The sequence below is a fragment of the Physeter macrocephalus genome, chromosome 15 (assembly GCF_002837175.3).
Source record: "Physeter macrocephalus isolate SW-GA chromosome 15, ASM283717v5, whole genome shotgun sequence".
In the NCBI taxonomy this organism is placed as follows: domain Eukaryota; kingdom Metazoa; phylum Chordata; class Mammalia; order Artiodactyla; family Physeteridae; genus Physeter; species Physeter macrocephalus.
Window position 1 is genome coordinate 9,561,489 of NC_041228.1, and position 20,386 is coordinate 9,581,874.

General features: G+C 47.4%; 1 protein-coding gene across 1 annotated transcript in view; it reads left to right on the top strand.

The window, feature by feature from the left end:
• Positions 1–6,803, top strand: part of ADCY8 (adenylate cyclase 8) — a 223,685-nt gene extending 216,882 nt beyond the window's left edge. The window contains exons 17-18 of the mRNA XM_007101973.2: positions 3,297–3,411; positions 6,234–6,803. Coding sequence (XP_007102035.2) covers positions 3,297–3,411; positions 6,234–6,721 — 603 coding nt within the window. The 3' untranslated portion in view covers positions 6,722–6,803. The remainder of the gene's footprint in view (positions 1–3,296; positions 3,412–6,233) is intronic.
• The last annotated feature ends 13,583 nt before the right edge of the window (positions 6,804–20,386 follow it).

A 20,386-nucleotide genomic window follows, 5' to 3' on the forward strand; every position in this document is an offset into this window, starting at 1 on the left:
CAGATGACATGATACTATACATAGAGAATCCTAAAGATGCCACCTGAAAACTACTAGAACTAATCAATGAATTTGGCAAAGTTGCAGGACACAAAATTAATGCAGAGAAATCTCTTGCATTCCTATACACTAATGATGAAAAATCTGAAAGAGAAATTAAGGAAACACTCCCATTTACCACTGCAACAAAAAGAATAAAATACCTAGGAATAAACCTACCTAAGGAGACAAAAGACCTGTATGCAGAAAACTATAAGACACTGATGAAAGAAGTTAAGATGGTACAAACAGATGGAGAGATATACCATGTTCTTGGATTGGAAGAATCAACATTGTGAAAATGACTATAGTACCCAAAGCAACCTACAGATTCAATGCAATCCCTACCATACTACCAATGGCATTTTTCCCAGAACTAGAACAAAAAATTTCATAATTTGTATGGAAACACAAAAGACCCCAAATAACCAAAGCAATCTTGAGAAAGAAAAATGGAGCTGGAGGAATCAGGCTCCCTGACTTCAGACTATACTACAAAGCTACAGTCATCAAGACAGTATGGTACTGGCACAAAAACAGAAATATAGATCAATGGAACAGGATAGAAAGCCCAGAGATAAACCCACACACATATGGTCACCTTATCTTTGATAAAGGAGGCAAGGATATACCGTGGAGAAAAGACAGTCTCTTCAATAAGTGGTTCTGGGAAAACTGGACAGCTACATGTAAAAGTAGGAAATTAGAACACTCCCTAACCCCACACACAAGAATAAACTCAAAATGGGTTAAAGACCTACATGTAAGGCCAGACACTATCAAACTCTTAGAGGAAAACATAGGCAGAACACTCTATGACATAAATCACAGCAAGATCCTTTTTGACCCATCTCCTGGAGAAATGGAAATAAAAACAAAAATAAACAAATGGGACCTAATGAAACTTAAAAGCTTTTGCACAGCAAAGGATACCATAAACAAGACCAAAAGACAACCCTCAGAATGGGAGAAAATATTTGCAAATGAAGCAACTGACAAAGGATTAATATCCAAAATTTATAAGCAACTCTTGCAGCTCAATAACAAAAAAACAAACAACCCAATCCAAAAATGGGCAGAAGAACTAAATAGACATTTCTCCAGAGAAGATATACAGATTGCCAACAAACACATGAAAGAATGCTCAACATCATTAATCATTAGAGAAATGCAAATCAAAACGACAATGAGATATCATCTCACACCGGTCAGATTGGCCATCATCAAAAACTCTAGAAATAATAAATGCTGGAGAGGGTGTGGAGAAAAGGGAACCCTCTTGCACTGCTGGTGGGAATGTAAATTGATACAGCCACTATGGAGAACAGTATGGAGGTTCCTTAAAAAACTACAAATAGAACTACCGTACGACCCAGCAATCCCACTACTGGGCATATACCCCAAGAAAACCATAATTCAAAAAGAGTCATGTACCACAAGGTTCATTGCAGCACTATTTACAATAGCCGGGACATGGAAGCGACCTAAGTGTCCATCAACAGAGGAATAGATAAAGAAGATGTGGCACATATATACAATGGAATATTACTCAGCCACAAAAAGAAACAAAACTGAGTTATTTCTCGTGAGGTGGGTGGACCTAGAGTCTGTCATACAGAGTGAAGCAAGTCAGAAAGAGAAAAACAAATACCATATGCTAACACATATATATGGAATCTAAAAAAAAAAAGGTTCTGAAGAGCCTAGGAGCAGGATAGGAATAAAGAAACCGACGCAGAGAATGGACTTAAGGACATGGGGAGGGGGAAGGGTAAGCTGGGACGAAGTGAGAGAGTGGCATGGACATATATACACTACCAAATGTAAAATAGATAGCTAGTGGGAAGCAGCCGCATAGCCCAGGGAGATCAGCTCGGTGTTTTGTGACCACCTAGAGGGGTGGGATAGGGAAGGTGGGAGGGAGACGCAAGAGGGAGGAGATATGGGGATGTATGTATACGTATAACTGATTCACTTTGTTGTGCGGCAGAAACTAACAACAATGAAAAGCAATTATACTCCAATAAAGATGTTAAAAAGAACTTATTTAATAAAATAAATTTTTTTTAAAAAGGGAATTGTTAGGTACAGCTGGCAACAGTGTGGGTGAATACAGAAAACATGGATTTTGTACTGGGCCGGCAGCTGTCAAGGAATATATAAGTGAATCTTTGAAACCTAGATATGATTCTTTCATATAAATAATTTAATGAAGTATAATTAAACCAGAGTATATATTGTAGCTATAATTTAAAATTATACCCCCAAAACACAAATACACAAACATATATCAAATATTGTATTTCAAGGCCTCATTGACTTAGGAGCTCCTAATGAAAATTTTAAGTATTTTCTCCCCAGCATCACCACCTCCAAAAAGAAATTTAAATGTAAATAATTAACATTGTATAGGTTTTAGTTTGATGTGGTGGCGACGGAAGAACGTGTAAACACTGGATGCTAGCATTAGAAGTATTGATTTTAAAATAACTTCAGTTTGGAAATACTGATAAACCATCATCCTAACTGCTATATTGGTGATCTGATGTAGCCACCATCTGTTTTCGTAAAGTTTTATTGGAACACAGCCACATGCATTCATTTATATTTTGTCTATGGCTCCTTTCTGGCTAAAATGGCAGTGTTGGGTAGTCATGACAAAGACCACATGGCCCACAAAGCCTAAAATACTTGCTATCTGGCCCTTTACTGACTGCCAACCTCTGCTCTAGAGGAGCACAGAATTCTTTCACATACACAATCTCATTCAGTCCTCATGAGGTAGGCAGGGCAACTATGCTTATCCCCATTATATAGATGAGGAAACTGAGGTTCAGAGAGCAAATGTCTATGTGAAACATCTCTTAAGCAGACACTGTGAGTACTTCAAAGGAAATAGACATGGTTCCTAGATAGGAAGCCTCACATATATGAACATAAGGGTGTGTACACACACACACATACACACACACACACACACACACACACACACACACACACGTGAACAGCATCAACTTGAACAGACAAGGGTAGGGGTGGGGAATGGAATCTGAGAGTCACATTTATTATGCTCTCTGAAGCAAATTTCCTGGTAACCTGTGTTTCTGGACACTGATGACGTAGGTGTACAGGGCTCACACACCTGCTTACCTCCCTTGAAGGCATGCGTGGGTGAGGTAGGACCCAGAGCAGACCCCTGCTGCAGAAATGCTCCTGTTTGCCCCATCGAATGACCTCTTCTCTCATGTTTGCTGCAGCAATGTGAAGCTAAGTGGGAACATTTGTGCGCCCTGGCCGACTTCTCTCTCGCCCTGACCGAAAGCATACAGGAGATCAACAAGCATTCTTTCAACAATTTTGAGCTCCGGATTGGTGAGTAGCAGCTGGAAGTGTGGCACCTCGGGGCCCACCGAGCTGGCTGGCCTTGCTCTATCGAGCCCTCCCGCGCCCTGGGCATCAAGCCAGGGCAGCTTTTTCCCGCAAAATGCAGCAGATTTAGCGTGACCTGGCCAAGGACAGGCCTGTCTGGGCTTCCTCTCACTCAAGATGCTGAAAGCAGAAGGATTTTGGCCTGTGTGCAGAAATACCAAGCGACTGATAGACCACGGCTACCTCTCCTCCAGCTTGTCCAGACTCCCACCCACACAAGGCCCTGATTAGAGACGTAGCTGTCTAATCAATCGTTTCCTCCCGTCTTCTATGTCACCGGATACTGGAGGTCAATGCGTTACTCTCCCGTTCTCCTGGATAACACCCTGAGCCAAAAGCAGGATTCTGTTCCTGAGGATGTCACATGCTGACTTGATCCAAGGACAGGCAGTTAGCTTTATAGCTCTTCACTTGTCCACACAGCTCATCCTCCTTTGGGCTTAGGGACACCCTTGTGCAAAATGACAACAGGCACGGCTATGTGATAATAGTCATTTACAACTTGTATAGCTTGTTAGTTTCTTCAGCATCTCTGCGGAGTCTGGAGGGGGCCTCCTAAAGCATAGTCTGAAAGCCCCTGCTCTAGTCCACGTTCACATTTTACAGATGGGCAAACTCAGGCCCAGAGAAGGGGAGTAACTAGCCTACAATCACACAACCAAATGGTCATCCTGGCAGTGACTCCAGGATTTCCTGACTGAGACCAGTGACATTCTGGCGGCCAGCGTGCAGCCTAAAACAAATGTTACGGCAGTCCTCATGTCTTAGATAACCTCTGGCTGGCATGCCATTTTACTTTCTTGGTTCTCCCTTAGCAGCTTTCAAGTGTAAAGGGTCAAGTAATAGCCATACCTGACTTGTCAGATCTAAGGAATGCCACATGCCTTTGTTCACTGGAATAAATAAGGGATATTTTTATATTTTGATCTATGGATGGGGTGCTCAGGGCTTGTTTTCCAGATCTTCCAACAACCCTACGTGTCCTTTCTGAAATCATTGAATACATGATTGAACTGGGAATAAAAAGCAGAACCATAACCTTGAACAAAGGCTGTGTAATTTCAGGAGATGTTGCTGGAATTAAGGCCAACCCTTGGTGTGATACATTATTCTCCTGGCATAGTTCAGAGGTTAGAAAATCACGTTCCCAATGGGACTGGGCCTTTCACTTTGTGTTTTGGGTCTGCTGTAACCAGCTGTATGACTTTGGGCAAGTCGTTTAAACCCTCTGAGTGTCAGTTTCCTCATGTGTGAACTGGGAGTTATATTATTACCTCCCCTGCCTACCTCACAGTAGTAAGAAGAGATGTGAATGGGATAGTGGTTATGGAAGGGCTCTGCAAATTTTAGGGCAATGTCCATCCTTGTGATCCCCATGCATTCTGCAAGAGCTGTTTCTCGAAGTTCACAGTCAGTTCTATCTTATATGTGTGTGTGTGTGTGTGTGTGTCTTGCTTTTCCCTCTGCCTGGAATGATCTAACCCAGATATCTGCATGGCTTATACTATCACTTTCTCTAGATCTCTGCTCAGAAAGGCCTTTCCTAACCACCCTACTCCAAAATACGCCCTCCTGTATTTTTCTATCCCTTTAACCTGATTGGTTTTTCTTTATCACCTTTATCATTCACTGATACTATATTGCATTTTTAAAATTATTTTCTGTCTCTCCCCAATAGAAGGTAAGCTCCATGAGGGCCGGGGCTATGTCTTTTTTCTTTCCCACCATATCCCCAATACCTGGAACAGTGTCTGCTTTATAATAGATGCCTAGTCAATGTTTGCAGAATGAATGAGAAATCCTTAGTCTATTAAAAGGAGACATATATGCCCATGAATGTGTTTAGTGGAATACTGTCATTCCTTTAAAAAAAAGTCTGTATTCCCTAAAGGAGGAGGTATTGAAATTGTGATCTACCAAATAACCTGTGGAATTGGGAGTAAATGACAGTCCAAGCAGAGAGAAAGCCAGGGACAGAGGCACAGAGATGGAAATGCCAACAGGTTAGGGGAACTCGAGCAGTGCAGTATGGATACGGTGCAAAGGTGAGGGAGAGGGTGGTGACAAAAATGAGGCTGGCAAGTTAGGCAAGAGCCAGCTCTGAGAAGCCCTAGATTGTGATCCTCTGGAGCCGGGGCTTTACCCCATAGGCAAAAGGAGCTGCGGCAGGTGTTGAGGTGGGTGGTAACTTGATCAGATGTGCATCAGGAAGTCCCCCTGGCTCCGGCAGCCGCGTGGAGGGTGGTCTGCAGGAGGACAAGCAGGGATCCCGGGAGGCATGTTAGGAGGCTGTTGCCACGGACCCAGGGGATGATGCTGAGGACAAGACAGAGAAGGAAGAGGTGTGCCCAAGCTCTCAGGACGCTGGGACAACAGAGGCAAGAGGCGACCCCAGCATCGTGACATCAGTGCCCTGTCCATCCCGCAGGCTAAGACAAGTCAGCATCCATGCGAGAGTAATCATTATTTTCTCTTGAGCACTCTCTGGTTGTCTGGTAATATACCAGTGCACTGCTTTACCTATATCATCTCACCTCATCGTCCTTTAGTTATTTCCACTTGACAGATGGGAAAAGTGAGGTCCAAATCTGTTAAGTACCCAACCCAGATCACACATCTAATAAGTGACCGAGGCTGGATCTGGACCCTGCAGTTTATCCGTAGAGACCACATCCTTCATTTAAGGGTCACCATCCCAGGCAGGGAGTGGCCCCTTCCTTGACGTCCCTCTTCTCTCACCTCTCGTTTCTCTGGTTCACCCACAGGCATCAGCCACGGCTCAGTGGTAGCTGGCGTTATCGGCGCTAAGAAACCACAGTATGACATTTGGGGCAAAACCGTGAACCTGGCAAGTCGAATGGACAGCACGGGAGTCAGCGGCAGAATCCAGGTCCCAGAGGAGACCTATCTCATCCTGAAGGACCAGGGCTTTGCCTTTGACTACCGAGGGGAGATCTACGTGAAGGGCATCAGTGAACAGGAGGGAAAAATCAAAACGTACTTTCTCCTGGGAAGAGTCCAACCCAACCCGTTCATCCTGCCGCCGAGAAGGCTGCCCGGGCAGTATTCCTTGGCCGCGGTCGTCCTGGGCCTCGTCCAGTCCCTGAACAGGCAAAGGCAGAAGCAGCTGCTGAATGAGAACAACAACACGGGCATCATCAAGGGCCATTACAACCGGCGGACTTTGCTGACACCCAGTGGGCCTGAGCCGGGAGCCCAAGCCGAAGGCACCGACAAGTCCGAGTTGCCATAAAAGCGTTTTCTTTGTGTTTCTTTTTTTTGTATTTCTTTTATATATAAAATAAATATACTAATAAAAAGGTTTAATTTTTTTTAGAACAAGGATGGTTTTGTTGGTCTTTGGATGCACTAGATCGAAGACACGATTTGAGTTTCTCTCCCGTCACAGACATTTCTTGGTCATCTCTTCCATACAAGGTTTATTGGGAAGCAAAGATAAGTAAGACCTAGTCCTTGACCTTGGGAAAGAGGGACCTGTAAACAGAGACTCAATACAGTGGGCTCATCATTAAGAATGAGCTTGTCATGTACCTGGCACAGAATAATATTAATGGATAATGTTAATAGATAACATTCCTATAAACCATTACATAAATACTCTGCGTTCAGAGAGGGGTAGATGCAATGAGAAATTGTGATAGGACAATTGTGATAAAGAACTGGAGGTCAAGGACGCTGCCTGAACTGGAGGCACCATGTCTTTGAGGACATGATGCAAAGGATTAGCCCTAAATGAGGAGAAAGAGGCAACCCATGGAACCTGGGAGAAAAGTGACCCAAGCAGAGGGACCGACAAGTGCAAACGCCCTGAGGTGGGATCAAGGCCACTTGATCTGCTGGAGCCACAGTTAGAAAGTCAGCACGTGGCTAAGTTGGTTCAGGCAGGTACACTGTTTCCTGGGAAGACTGCATCCTAAGCTCTTCTCGTATGACCGCAAAGCCTGCCGGGAAAGTTTCATACAGATGAGAAAGCTAAAAAAAATGAAAGGAATTGCCCAAGACCTTATAGTTAGTTTTAGAACTAGGCTCAGCACTGTACTGGTCAATAAAAGTGCCGTAACAGATAACTCCCATTCTTAGTGGTTAAAACAAAAGAAGAGATTTAGCTGTCATTTATGTCCTATTGCATGTGGGGCAGAGGCCTTCCAGGCAATGATCTCGGGACTTAGTCTTCTTCCACTTAGGACTTGGATGCCCCTGCTTGATCCTCTCTATCCAGCCAGCTGAAGAGAAGAGAGGGAAAGGAAGGAGAATCACTCAGAAGGTCTTGGGTACCAGGCCTGAAAGTCGCCTACATTATTGCTCTGTCACCAGCCAGAACGCAGTCATTGGCCTCACTTTACCGTAAGGGAAGTTAGGGGATGGATTCTTCCTGTGTTCACTACTGAGAGGAAAGCACTGTCTCTTGCATAAGAATCTACACCAGTCTAAGCCCATGTGTGCAAACACGAAGCTATTCTGGTAAGTTCTGTGTTGGAAGGATGGACAAGATTTAAGTAATGGAAGAAGTATGAAATCCTCATCATTATCTAAATTCTTGACTCTTAACAACAGCTCATTTAAAAAGAAACTTAGCTCCAGGTAATGAATCCACAGTAGATACGCTCTGGAGGAAATACCCACCTGAGGTATCTCGGGGGAGACCCCATGATAGAAGGGAAACTGCCCTCTCCTGAGAAGCACAAAGTACAGAAAGGGAGTTGACTTTTGAGTGGCCATGTTTGCAATGCTTTTTGTTCTCGTATCAAAGAAATACAGGAGGTCCCGGTGGAACATGAAGAGGGTATCAGGTGAAAGCCTCTGTAAACAAAGCCCTCAACCAATGTCAGGGTTAATTATTATCTTCGAAGACTCGGAGAAAGCCTCGAGGTTTACTCAGCCCAACCTGCTGAGGACATTTAAACAAGGTAAAGCTCAGGGCATGCCGAGAGCTGGAGCCACAGGACAGAGGGGCAAGGTGAGTTCAGGTGGGTCAGGGACTCAGCAAACATCACGGCAAAGAGGCCAGCCTTGGTAGAGGCAGTCAGGCTGCAAAAGCACAGTATCCAACAGAGAAAACTTGATGTGTGGCGTCAGGCTTTGGCTAATCCAGAGCATAGGGCCCTTCTGGAACCTGGGCACAGTTCAGCAGAGGCTCCAGTAAGCAGACAAGCCCTGATGAGCTGGATCCTACCCCAGGGAGAGGGCTACCAGGGACAGAGGTTGGCCCTAAACTCTGAGCTAGCACTCAGGACAAAGTCCCTGGACTAGAAGCAGAATGTGGTCCCAGGGTCTGCCTAGGCTGGGCAGACCTTAAGGGAGGAAGCATCTGGCCAAACCCAGGTCTGTGAATGCTGCCAATTTGGGGGTAATGATGAGGCTGTTGCTGTGAAGCCTCACCCAGAACCCTGATTCAGTGATGCTGAGCCTTGGGGTGGGAGAGATGGAGGTGATGGGGACCCCATCCTGAGTCTGGGAGGCGTGGTTTCATTCAGGGCTCCGTCAAGCAGAGGAGCAAGGGGGCAAGGCAGTGCCGAGAATCTCCATCGGATCATCAAGAACCCCACCAAGTGGGCATCCTCCCTCGGCTCCAATATGCCCAGCCCCAAAGCATTCAGTGCCTGACCCCCAGGCCAGCCTGTTTCATGGCCCCAGTGGACGTGCAGAGTTTGCATACAAAGGGTAAAGGGCAAGAGACGGGAGCAGGCAACCGGCCTGTGGTTGCATAGTCGAGAAGCACGCCTCTTCTTGGGCCTTGGATAAGGCTGGAGGGGGCAGGAAAGGGAGACAGTCTTCCTGAAATTAGAGAGATATTTTCTGTTTACCTACTTTTTAGTTTACTCCGCTCATTTGTTCAAAGAACTCCAAATGTCAGGTGATTTCCAGGAACCCGGTATAACTCAGAAACAAACCTGGCATAATATTCCAGCCAGGGGCTCCAACCTCACCTTTTCCCCTCTGAACTCTGCTTGTGACATTTTAGGTTTGATCTTAGAAACGTCAAGTATAAACTCTGGCAGAAGGTAGAGTGCCCCAAATGGTGAAATGCAAAGAGAAACACAGAACGGGGCTGGCTTAGTCTACGTATGTTCAGGCCTAAGAGAGAGGCTTTCTCAACAGCTCTGTATTCTGGCCTAATGTTGACGCCTTCTGAGTGCTGATCCAGGTTGCTCCCACCTTCTGTTTATCAGCCTGCGTGGGTAATGCACAGTTTCCCATGAGACAAGCACAGCCCCTCTTAGAGAACAGGAAAGGGTGTCTACCTACTCATCCAAGGGCTGGATTTGAGGACCTGCTACCTCCCAATCCGCCATCCCATAAAGTCAGGAGGATCTTTTTTTTTTTTTTTTTTGGCCGTGCCGCATGGCTGACGGGGTCTTAGCTCCCCGACCAGGGATTGAACGCTGCGTCCTAACCACTGGACCGCCAGGAAATTCCCAGGAGGATCATCTTGAGCTCAGAGTCGCCCCCACCCACCAGCTCCACTGCTTCCCTCCTGCTTTAGGGACCGTGTGAGTGTAGCTGCTCTCAGCTGGAAGTAAGTACAATGTTATCATCCCCATTTTACAGATGAGGGGACTGAGGCACAGAGAGCTTGAGCAACTTGCCCTGGAAAGGCAAGTTGCTTGGCCCTCTGCTGCACTCCGATGTTGCTTGTTGTTATTATTAAACATACAGTGATTGTATTGAAATAGTGGACATTTGCCATTTTACCTTGTCTCGACAGCATCTTTCTTGTCTATTTTTGCAAAATTTTCTTTAATGAGTAGGTGTTCCTTTTAGAATGAAAAATGATAATTAAGAAAAAGTAAAGCATGTGGGTTTACTTAAAGGGCTGAAAAAGGTCTCACCGGACCCTTGGAGATTCAACCCTGAGTCAGAGGGTCTGGACCACTCCTGGGATGGAGGTGGCCATCTTGCAGGGCAGTGGTGGGGTTGGCGGCGGGGAGGGGCAGCCAGACAGCATGCAGGAGCTCCCCCCATGGGTGGAATTTTTCCGGGGCCACAATAACTGCTGCTGACCCGATTTCAGGGCTGTCCTTTCGGACGCAGTCAGAGAAGGGGTATTGGAAACTCATTTCTTTCCATGGCGTTTTTATTCCAAACCCACAGGCTTTTCTGACACTCTGGCTCCATGCCAACCAGCTTTTCCAAATGAGAATGTTTCTCTCAGATTAGCTGTGGGCTCCACACAACTGAACCCAATATTTTATGGATGACTTACCAGGGGGCAGGGTGCCCTGCAGAATGACACCCTGTGCCTACTTCAATTATCAATTGCACGCCCACCACCCTCCTGCCCGCTCCCACCCCGGGAAGATAACATCGCCATTCTCTGAGCAAGCATCCTAACTGTTCTGAGTCGACTCTGTGCATTTGTCTTTACCTTTTATAAAACAGACAGCGTGACTGAAATGCAATCAGTTTCTGTTTGGAAATAATAATTTCAAACATGGTCTTTTTTGTAATACACTCATCCCCTACCTTGACATTATCATAACCATACGGTTATGAAAGCTAATGTTTTCAGAGTACTTTACAGTTTGCAAAGTCCATTTCCAAATATGATTTGATTTGATCTTCATAAAAATGCTCAGGGAGAGATATTATTTTCCCAATTCCTCAGGAAACCGAGGCTCATAAAAATTAAAAATAAATTGTTGAAAAACTCTATCTAAAAATTGAGTGTTAAAGCTGAAAAGAGGTTAAAGAGCATGGTCCAAAGTCTTGATTTTAAAAATAAAAAACTAAAGCCAAAGAGGGGGACACATTTGGCCAAGATTCACCAACCGGATGCAGAATTAGAGCTGGAATGCTGAGAAGATGATTCCTTGTCTCATGCCCTTTTGACTCCATCTGGGTGCTCTGACCTCTTTTCCTTTGCTCACTGTAAATAAGACCGCCCTGTAACCGGGAGGTCACTCAGGTCCTCCCTGCCCCATGGGCCTGAATGCGATTGGCTCAGATCCCCGTGGAAACCCCACAATGCCTGCCAACCACCAGGTCCCTCACTGTAACTCTGCTTCTGCCTCCCACTCTTCACACCCCATCTCCATTCTGCTGGACCCAACACAAAACACAGCCCCTTCTGAATTCTCAACACACACACACACACACGCACACACGCACACACGGAATCTGCCACTCCAAAGGACTGTGAGGGCACATTCATGCTTCCTTTTTAACCAAAAAAGTGGTCCTGGTTCCCAATCCAAAGAGACATTTCAACAATAGAAGAAAAATAAAGAAATGTTGTTCCTTGAAAAACCTTTTTTGTTGGTTGTCTTTATTCCTTCCCTCCTACACTCATATATAAAACTGATGGTTATTACAAATGGCAGCAGCAAACCTCAGACTTTCCCTAACACCTTCGTCCCACCACTAGCCCCTGTGCCATCCCAGGGGATAGAGATCATTAGCAACTAGAGGAGCAGTGTGTTACCCGCGCAGGCAACCAGAGATCAGCTGATCAAAGGTCCTTCTGAGTGACAGCTTACTCTCCTGCAAAAATGACCACACTAACCCAAACAAAGAAACTACTGAAGTTGCCCAAGTTATCGACCCTTGAGACACCTTCCCCTGGACACCAGCCTCTGAGGGAAGTGCCCTCTCTTGGGGGCTGCAGGAAGGCTTCTGATGAGTGTGCGGACACAGCAAAGGAGACCCCGGCTGTCCACAGAACATGCCGCAAGCTGGGACTTCTCTCCCGGGACACTTATCAAGTTCCAGATGAAATAAGGTCTTCTTGGTTCAAAGGAATAAATCCCATTTTGTTCAGATGACCTGTACTTGGGGTTGATAAATTGTTTTAACAAAGGCATGGGTGGGGAGAAGAGCGATCTAGGCATATACAGAGATTTGAAACAAATCCCTCAGCAACCAGACCTCAGAGAGACTGGCTCCCCTCACCACGTCCTCTAGCCCTTGGCTGGACTCCCAGCGCCAGGGTTTTCCCCTGAATGAGACGGCCAACCACTCAAGGGTTTGGGGCAGAAGAGCCTCATGCTCGGACTTATATTTTTGCAGTGATGTCTGCCACGTTGTGATACAGCGATGGGGAGGCAAGGGCAGAAGCTCACCATATCCGATGATGGATTGGATGCAAGGTATGGAAGAGAAGGGGCCAGGATGATTCCAGGTTTTGAGGCCTGAAGACCTGGATGGATTACCGATATGTTGTTGACACTGGGAGAAGCGAGACTGGGGGAAGATCCCATGTTTGCTTTGGGACAGGTCAAGTTGAGATGCCTGTGGCACCCCTGGATGTGTGAGTTGGAGGGCAGGGGAAAGATCCAAAGCGAAGATGCAGTCATAATGCTGGACCTTCCTGGAGTATGTGACCCAGCCCACCACTCCCTCCTTCATAGGATGCTCACCTCCCTGGCTCTTCGTAGCTGCTTCCCTGCTGGGTAAGACTTCAGTCAGGCTGCTCAGTGCACTTTTCTGATGTCTCCATCCGAAGCTGCCTTCTTCCTGTACACAATCCGTTAGACTTCTTCCCATGACATCAGCCACCATCTCTGCTGATGATTCTAAAGGTAAGCCCAGACCTCTCTCCTGAACTGGGAAGCCAAATATCTAGCAGGTTCCAAGTCAACCCCACCTGGCTGTCCCATGAGCTAAAAGTCCAGTGCTCTGTAAAGAAGCTCATCTTCTCTTCCTCCGCCTTCCTGTGGCCCCAGCCAGGGTGAGAGCAACTCCTTAAATCCCAGTTTGGCCCAGGCACATCTAGCTGGTTCTCCAACCACCCTGCCCCCCTCTCTTTCTTCCTCCTTATCTCTAGCTCTTATCACCACAAGTCCACACACAGACATACACACAGGCACACAGGAACTACACAGTTATCCTTGATTAAGATCCTGCAGTGAATAGGCCGGTTTCTCCATCCATAATAGCTCTCTGACCTCAAGCTCACTTGCCCAGAATCCAACAACACTATGTCATCAAGTGGTTAAGTGTGTGGCCTTTGGAGCCAGGTGAACTGCATTGCAAATCTAGCAACATGTTTTGCCCAAACAAAACTTGGGCACATGTTACAGCCACCTCGAGTCCCATATTTTTCCTTGAGTAGGTGTAAAATCCCTCTAACCCCCTGCCCCTTGGAAAACCATAGCCCAGAACTACATGGGGAAGGGGGTTCTAGGATGCAGTTCTCGGCTTCTCTGTGATTCAGAGGGGACCTAAATTAGGACAGGGTGACAGTGATGCCAAGCTGACGATCCACAACCAGCATGCCAGTGCTTCACACCCAGTTCCCCCACCGCACACTGTGTCTTGGTGCCCTGCCTCTCCCGCCCGCCCCCCAGGAGTGTGCTCTCACACTTTACCACACTTTATGATAAACTACTAATTATCTGTGACTTCCTCATATGCTAATTACAGATGAGATCACAGTTCCCACGAATAGTTTAAACTGCAATGCTCTGAGCCCCTGTTGTTTAAATAGAAGGGATCCGTATCTCTTCCAGAGAATCCAACCTCCTAAAATATTGGTATTGGCCAACTTCAAGGCCAGTAGCATCCAGGCCTCACAGAGGAACAGATTCAGTGAAGGAAAGAGATGCAGAGCCCAAATAATCGATTGATGTCATCTCAGGCTTCCGTGTCAGATGTGAACTCTTTGCGATCAGGATCATGTCTCATTCTGGCTTCTAACACTGTGGCTGATGTCATGACCAGCCATAGTAGGTCTTCAAAATCATTTGTTGAATGAATGAACCATAAACGAACACAGGAAGGAAGATGTACCTGAGCTGGATCCAGGTCTGCCTGCTCAGAGGATACAGCCCGAAGTCCCCAGAAGGTCCTTCCACACTTGGCCCCTGACCCCTCTTTACCCACCTCTTTATCCATCCCCTCCTCCTCCTACGGAAGCGTGTTCCACGCCATCCACCACAGCCTTCCATTGGTACACATAACAAAATGGACCCAGAAAGTCTTCCAAGAGGGCATCCTGGGCAAGAGGGCGGGAGGGCTGTGAAAAGAGTGCAGATACCATCCCCACTCCAGGCTTAGAGTCCTCCGTGAGTGTCCTCCTGAAGCCGAATCCAGCCTCTGTACCCCGACACTGAATTAAATCTTGGAGACAGTTTTGGGTGAAGTAGAAAAGAATAGCTTTATTGCTTTGTTGCGGGAAGGGGAAACCCCTTCCACGGCCCGAGAGTGGGCTCCTGTCTAACACTCGGAAATGAACTGTCCGAGGAGCCACACGTGCTGACAGAGCAAGAGACTATTGGGAAGGGGACGCCGCGTGGAGAGCAGGAGGGTAAGGGATCCCAGGAGGACGGCTCTGCCACGGGGCTCGCGGTCTCGGGTTTTAGGGTGATCGGGTGAGTTTCCGGGTTGTCTCTGGCCAATCATTCTGACTCAGGGTCCTTTCTGGTGGCACGTGCATCGCTCAGCCAAGATGGATTCCAGCACTCCTTCAGAACCCAGAGCCAACACCCCCTTTAGATAAATTCTTGGATTTCAAAGATGGCCCCTGGTCTGTCACCCTTTGCTTTGCTGTTGATTTTCTTTGTGGCTTAAAGATCCCACAGCTCCATTTAGCTCAAGCCTCCGTCTTGGATTCCAGTCCCTCTCCTGCTCACTAGGTTTCCTCTCCACTCACCTCATTTTCATTTCTTTTCTCCGTTTGTTGCAGTGAGGGCAGGGCAGGCAGGCTGCAGAGAGCAGCATGGGGGCCGCCGGGCATACCTCCAAAGCCGGCAGAGGAAATGCCATCAGCCTCAAATCCAGTGCAGGAAGCGCGGCCTGGATTCGCCACCCAAGGCTAAGCTCCTGGAGGAGAGGAGGCGGATGATCAGCAGGGAACAGGAAAGCCTGGGGCAGAGCCCTCGCCATTTTACAGCATGTACAGCAGAATCCAGCCCTGCAGAAACTGGGCACCGGCACTGGTGAGCGCTTCTGCAGAGCCCAGAACAAGCAGACAGAGAGCCAGCAGGCAGCAGAGGAAGGCTATTTCAAGTACCGATTTCAGGGACTGCGGGGATCTTGATGCGAATGCCTGCAGGACAAGAGGATGTGAATCCTCTTTGGAAGCCGACTGCAGATAAGAGGATTGAGGTGAGGTTAAAAGACTCAGTAGAGGAACTAAGAAAAGAGAGAGAACAGCCAACAGAAGTCAAAACTCCCCTGCTCAGGTCAGGTCTGCATTCAGAGGTGGTAGAGCTCCGAGTCCAAAGGCTCTGCCTCCACCTCTTCTAAGCTGCAATGCCTGGGACAGTTATTTCATCTCTCTGAGCCTCGGTCTCCCCAACACAAAGAAAGGGAGTAGGTAACTGTCCCTCACGAGGCTGGCATGTCAATTCAATGTGATCCTGGGTAGAAGGCCACCACTAAATGTTTTCCGGTCACATCAGGTGCCAGGCACTGTGCAAGAAACCAGGGACAGGGTAATGAACATGGGATGTGGTCCTTCCCTCCTTGAGCTTGCAGACCCCTGGGGAGCAGAACAAGAGACAAACCCCCAGGTAACTGTGTGATCCACGCACCACAGGAAAAGTTCAGGATGTCATGAGCGAGAGGGACAGCTACACAGGGGGTGCAATTTGTTCCACGTTCATCAATTCTTGTCTGAGCACTCGCCTGTATGCCAGGCACAGCTCCACTTCTAGAATCCCCTCTGACACTGTCCTAAACATCCTGGTGAGTGGAGAACCACAGGCACACAAAAGCAACTTACAGAATAGAGACAAAACTACTTCTGATGGCGGTAAGTGCTTTGAAGAAGCGTGATACCAAGTGGGGGCTACTTTCAATGAGGGGAAACATCTCTGAGAAGGAAATATTTGAGATAAAACCTGAAGGCGCCAGCCATAATCGTAACACCAGTCTCAAAATGAGATGACGGTGTACAGATTCCTCATCAACTGTTGTTTAGGTGATGATACCTTTAGACATTCCCAATCCAGGCATCTAACCCACACCCCACTCTGACTCCTCATCCCCACCCCAATGCCCCAGGGGGTACCACTTAAGACTCAAGATCCAATCCAATGCCCTTCCTTGTGGGAGTTTACACAGCTCTGCTAGACCACAGTCGGAAAGCATCCCATGGAATGTGCTGTCCCTTCACACCTGAGCGGCGGCGGGCCACTTCAAAGACGATAAGTAATTGGGATCTGCACGGCCCACAGGTCAGGGAAGCTCAGGAAGCAATGAGAGCCCTCCATGTCCTAATGACTGGTGACTGGAAGTGTGTAGGAGCCCTGAGAACTGTGACAGCCTTGTCTTGGGACCCGCTCTCCTTTGCTGCCATCTTGTGGTCACATTTGGGAATAACAGCCTTAAGTATGGGGCACTGCATCCTTCAAGGCCCTGCTCTAGGCGCCAGTGCTGGACATCCAGCAGTGAAAAAAGCAGACAAAAGGCCCTGCCCTCACGGAGCTTACATTCTAGCTGGCTGGCCCAGATACAGCTGGGTAAAGGCTGAATCGCCCCCATTGGACAGAGGAGACAACGAGGTTCAAAGAGGTAAAACGTTTGCCCAGACCACACAACTTACAAGCGGAAAAGTAGGATCTGAACTGAAAACTCCTTTGCACAGCACCCTCCTGCCTTCCCATAGTCTGTCAGGGGGACAGGAAGTTGGCCCTGAGTCAGGGGGCCAGACAACAAATCCTAAGAGGGCAGCATTGTGCTGAAAGGAAAGAGTCCCGGGCCAGGACCCTGGAGTCCCAAGTTTGAGTCTTGGCCCTCCCACTGTCTGGCTGTGTGACCTTACGTAAAACACTAAGCGTCTCTGATCATCTTCAAATGGGAATAACAAGACGTACGTTCCCCAGCCCGTCTAAGGGTTCTTCATTGCATTGTCAACCTTATTGAACACCTAGCATGGTGGGCATCGAGCTGGCCACACAGCTGGTTGAATCTTCACTCCATCCAAGCCCCCCTCCCGTGCTGAAAAAGCCTCGGCACCCTCCCCCCGCAGCTCTCTAAAGCTTTCTCTCTCCTGCCCTTTAAGTCTGCTGGCCACATCGGCCCCTCCAGGTTCTCCCGGTCTGGCTGCCTCCTCCCGTCCTTGAACTTCAATTCGTCTCCATGGTCAGTGTAATGACTCCTAACCTTTCCGGCAACACATACCCCAGGCAGCAACCCTGACAGGGTATCACCAGCAAAACCATGCTGATGGCGACCTCCTGGTCTCCAAACTCCACAGACCCTCCTATTACTCACTATCTCCATCTGAAATGTGTCCTCCTGTCTCCATCCTGATTGCCACTGTCCCCTTAAGCTACTGACCACCATTCTTTGACCAGATTTGCCTCTGGCAGGAGGTGTTCACCCCACATGGTCTCACCGCCTCACTGCTGGCTTTCTGCAGGCTAACTGGCCTCACCTCCTACCAAGTGCAGAGCCCTGCTGATGTTCTTCATGCACGCAGCCCAGTCCAGCATGGCCGGCAGCATCTCGATGGCTTTTCCTCCCTTGGCTCTGGGCCCATCACGCTCTCTGCCTCTGAATATTCCACCTGGTTCACTGTCTGTAGGCAGAGTCTTATCACAGGGGCACTGCTGAGAAAGTCAGTGCCACTGCTGTTGTCTTAAGTTGTCCCCTGCCTGCCACCCCACTGCCACGCCACTCCTTGGTCACGTGCTGTAGGACCCTTCCAGTCCACCCAGCATTTACTGGGTGCTGACTACACTCTAGGCGCTTGTCTGAGCACTTCCCTGAATTATCTCACTTTTTCCTCTCCACAGTTCTATTAGGTGGATGATATTATCCCAGTTTAGGCTTATCCCAGATAAGGAGGAGGAGCTTAGCCAAGGTCACAAAGCTAATAAGTGGAACAATCTATCTCCAAAGTTTCCTCTTACCCACGACACGCATCCTCCGAAATCCACTGACAGCGGCACCCCGAGAACTTCGGCTTCCCAACAAGTCATCCCTGAGAAGTCATGATGTCACTTGAACACAGGCTCTTTGTGAAGCAGGAGATTGACTGGGGTCCTCAAGGGTATCAGAAGTAGTTTTCCTTCGTAGCTGTTATCACAATTGTTCATAATACATTTACGTGTGTGATCATGTTTTAATGGTTTTCCCATCCAGATTGGCCTGGCTCTCAATAAATACTTGTCAAAGGAAGGGTTAGGTTAGAGGGAGAGAGAAGGAGGAAGAAGAAGGGGAATTTGAAACATGGATCATGCAGCTGGGACCTGAAATGGCTTATCAGATGAGTCTGTCCAGTTTCACACCTGCTTTTGGCCAAGAGGATTTGCCCACTTCTTCAGGTCACCATAACCAGAAGGCCTCAAGGTCCTTTGAAGGAGACAAATAGACTGGTTATTCATAGTTCCGTTGACTCGTGTGTGTGTGTGTGTGTGTGCGTGTGCATATGTGTGCATGTGCTATTGTTTTAACCATCAATTAACAACATAGTTTATTCCATAGCATCAACCAATTCTTACAGTGCCTATTGAAGTCCAGAGTTTGGAACAGAGTCAGGATTGTGATGGAGAAAGCTAGGACCACGGCCAATGTTTACTTTTGGGAGTCTGCTGTCCATCCAAGTGTCACTGTTGAGCAAACATCTGCGGGGCCCACAAATGAAGTGGGAATGAACTGGGCTTGAGGGTCTTCAGTCCCTGAATGTTGAGTTTGCACCCCTCTCCACTGTGTTCTACTGGCCGGTGCTTCAAAAGCTCCCTGATGGCCTGTGTTTCTTTATATATCCTTGGAGCTGGGTCACTACACCCAAGATTCATTCATTCATTCATTTAACAAATAACTATTGACTCCGTGCTAAGTTTTAAGAATGCAGAGGGGGAAAAAAATTTCACACAGTCTTTACCCTCCCCAAACCTACACCATTAGCAGAAAAGGCAAGTAATTATAATGAAATGCATTGAATGTCACAGTGAAAGAAGTGAAAGATGCAAAGCTATTTTCTGAAAGGAAGGAAGGAAGGAAGGGAGAGAAAGAAAGAAAAAGAAAGAAAGAAAGAAAGAAAGAAAGAAAGAAAAAAAGAAAGAAAAGAAAAGAAAACAGGAAGAGGGGAAGGAAGAAAGCTAGCCTCCTCCACGCTTGGGCTACTGTTAGGTATTTAGAGCTGGGATTAGTCACCCTTTCCATATTTGCCATGTAGCATTTATGTAATCTTGATGTTCTACCACTTCTTTTGATGCTGGCTATTTCAAGGATGTTGTATAGCTCTGAGCAGCACCAGGAGACTAAGAAATGAGAAACACCGTGGTCCAGCTGTCAAGTTCTGACTCTCCAAGTCCTGTGGAAATCACCAAATTCGATCCATGGCCGCAAACACCTCTGACCTGAAGAATGGATTATGCTGGCTCATTTCCATGGTGTCTCCTGCCAAGGTGCCATCGACCTGTAAAGAGATGTGGGTTGTTTGGGTGATACTGGCAGGAAGTGGAGGGGAGGGAAGACGTTGCCATCTGGAGGGGACTTTGTTTCCGTGAGATTTTGTGGAGGTTGGTACACTGGAGGGCAGTCTAGCCCACCTGGAGATGCATTGCCTCTGGGCAGCATGAAGTCAAGAAAATACCCCAAGATCTTGAAAAGCAGACTGGTTTTCTGTCCTGTATTATCCTGGGATGCCCAGGAAGACCTCAAATAATAGAACAGGGAGTGGAAGACTGTGGAGGGTGACCCTGGGTCCAGGACTCCTATCACCTAACAGCAACTTATTCTAGGTCATGTGTTTTAAACTATCGGTGCCTAGTGGGTTCGTAAATCAAGCAAGCATTTTTTTTTAACATCTTTATTGAATGGAGGATAATTGCCTTACAATGGTGTGTTAGTTTCTGCTTTATAACAAAGTGAATCAGTTATACATACACATGTTCCCATATCTCTCCTCCCTCTTGCATATCCCTCCCTCCCACCCTCCCTATCCCACCCCTCTAGGTGGTCACAAACCACCGAGCTGATCTCCCTGTGCTATGCGGCTGCTTCC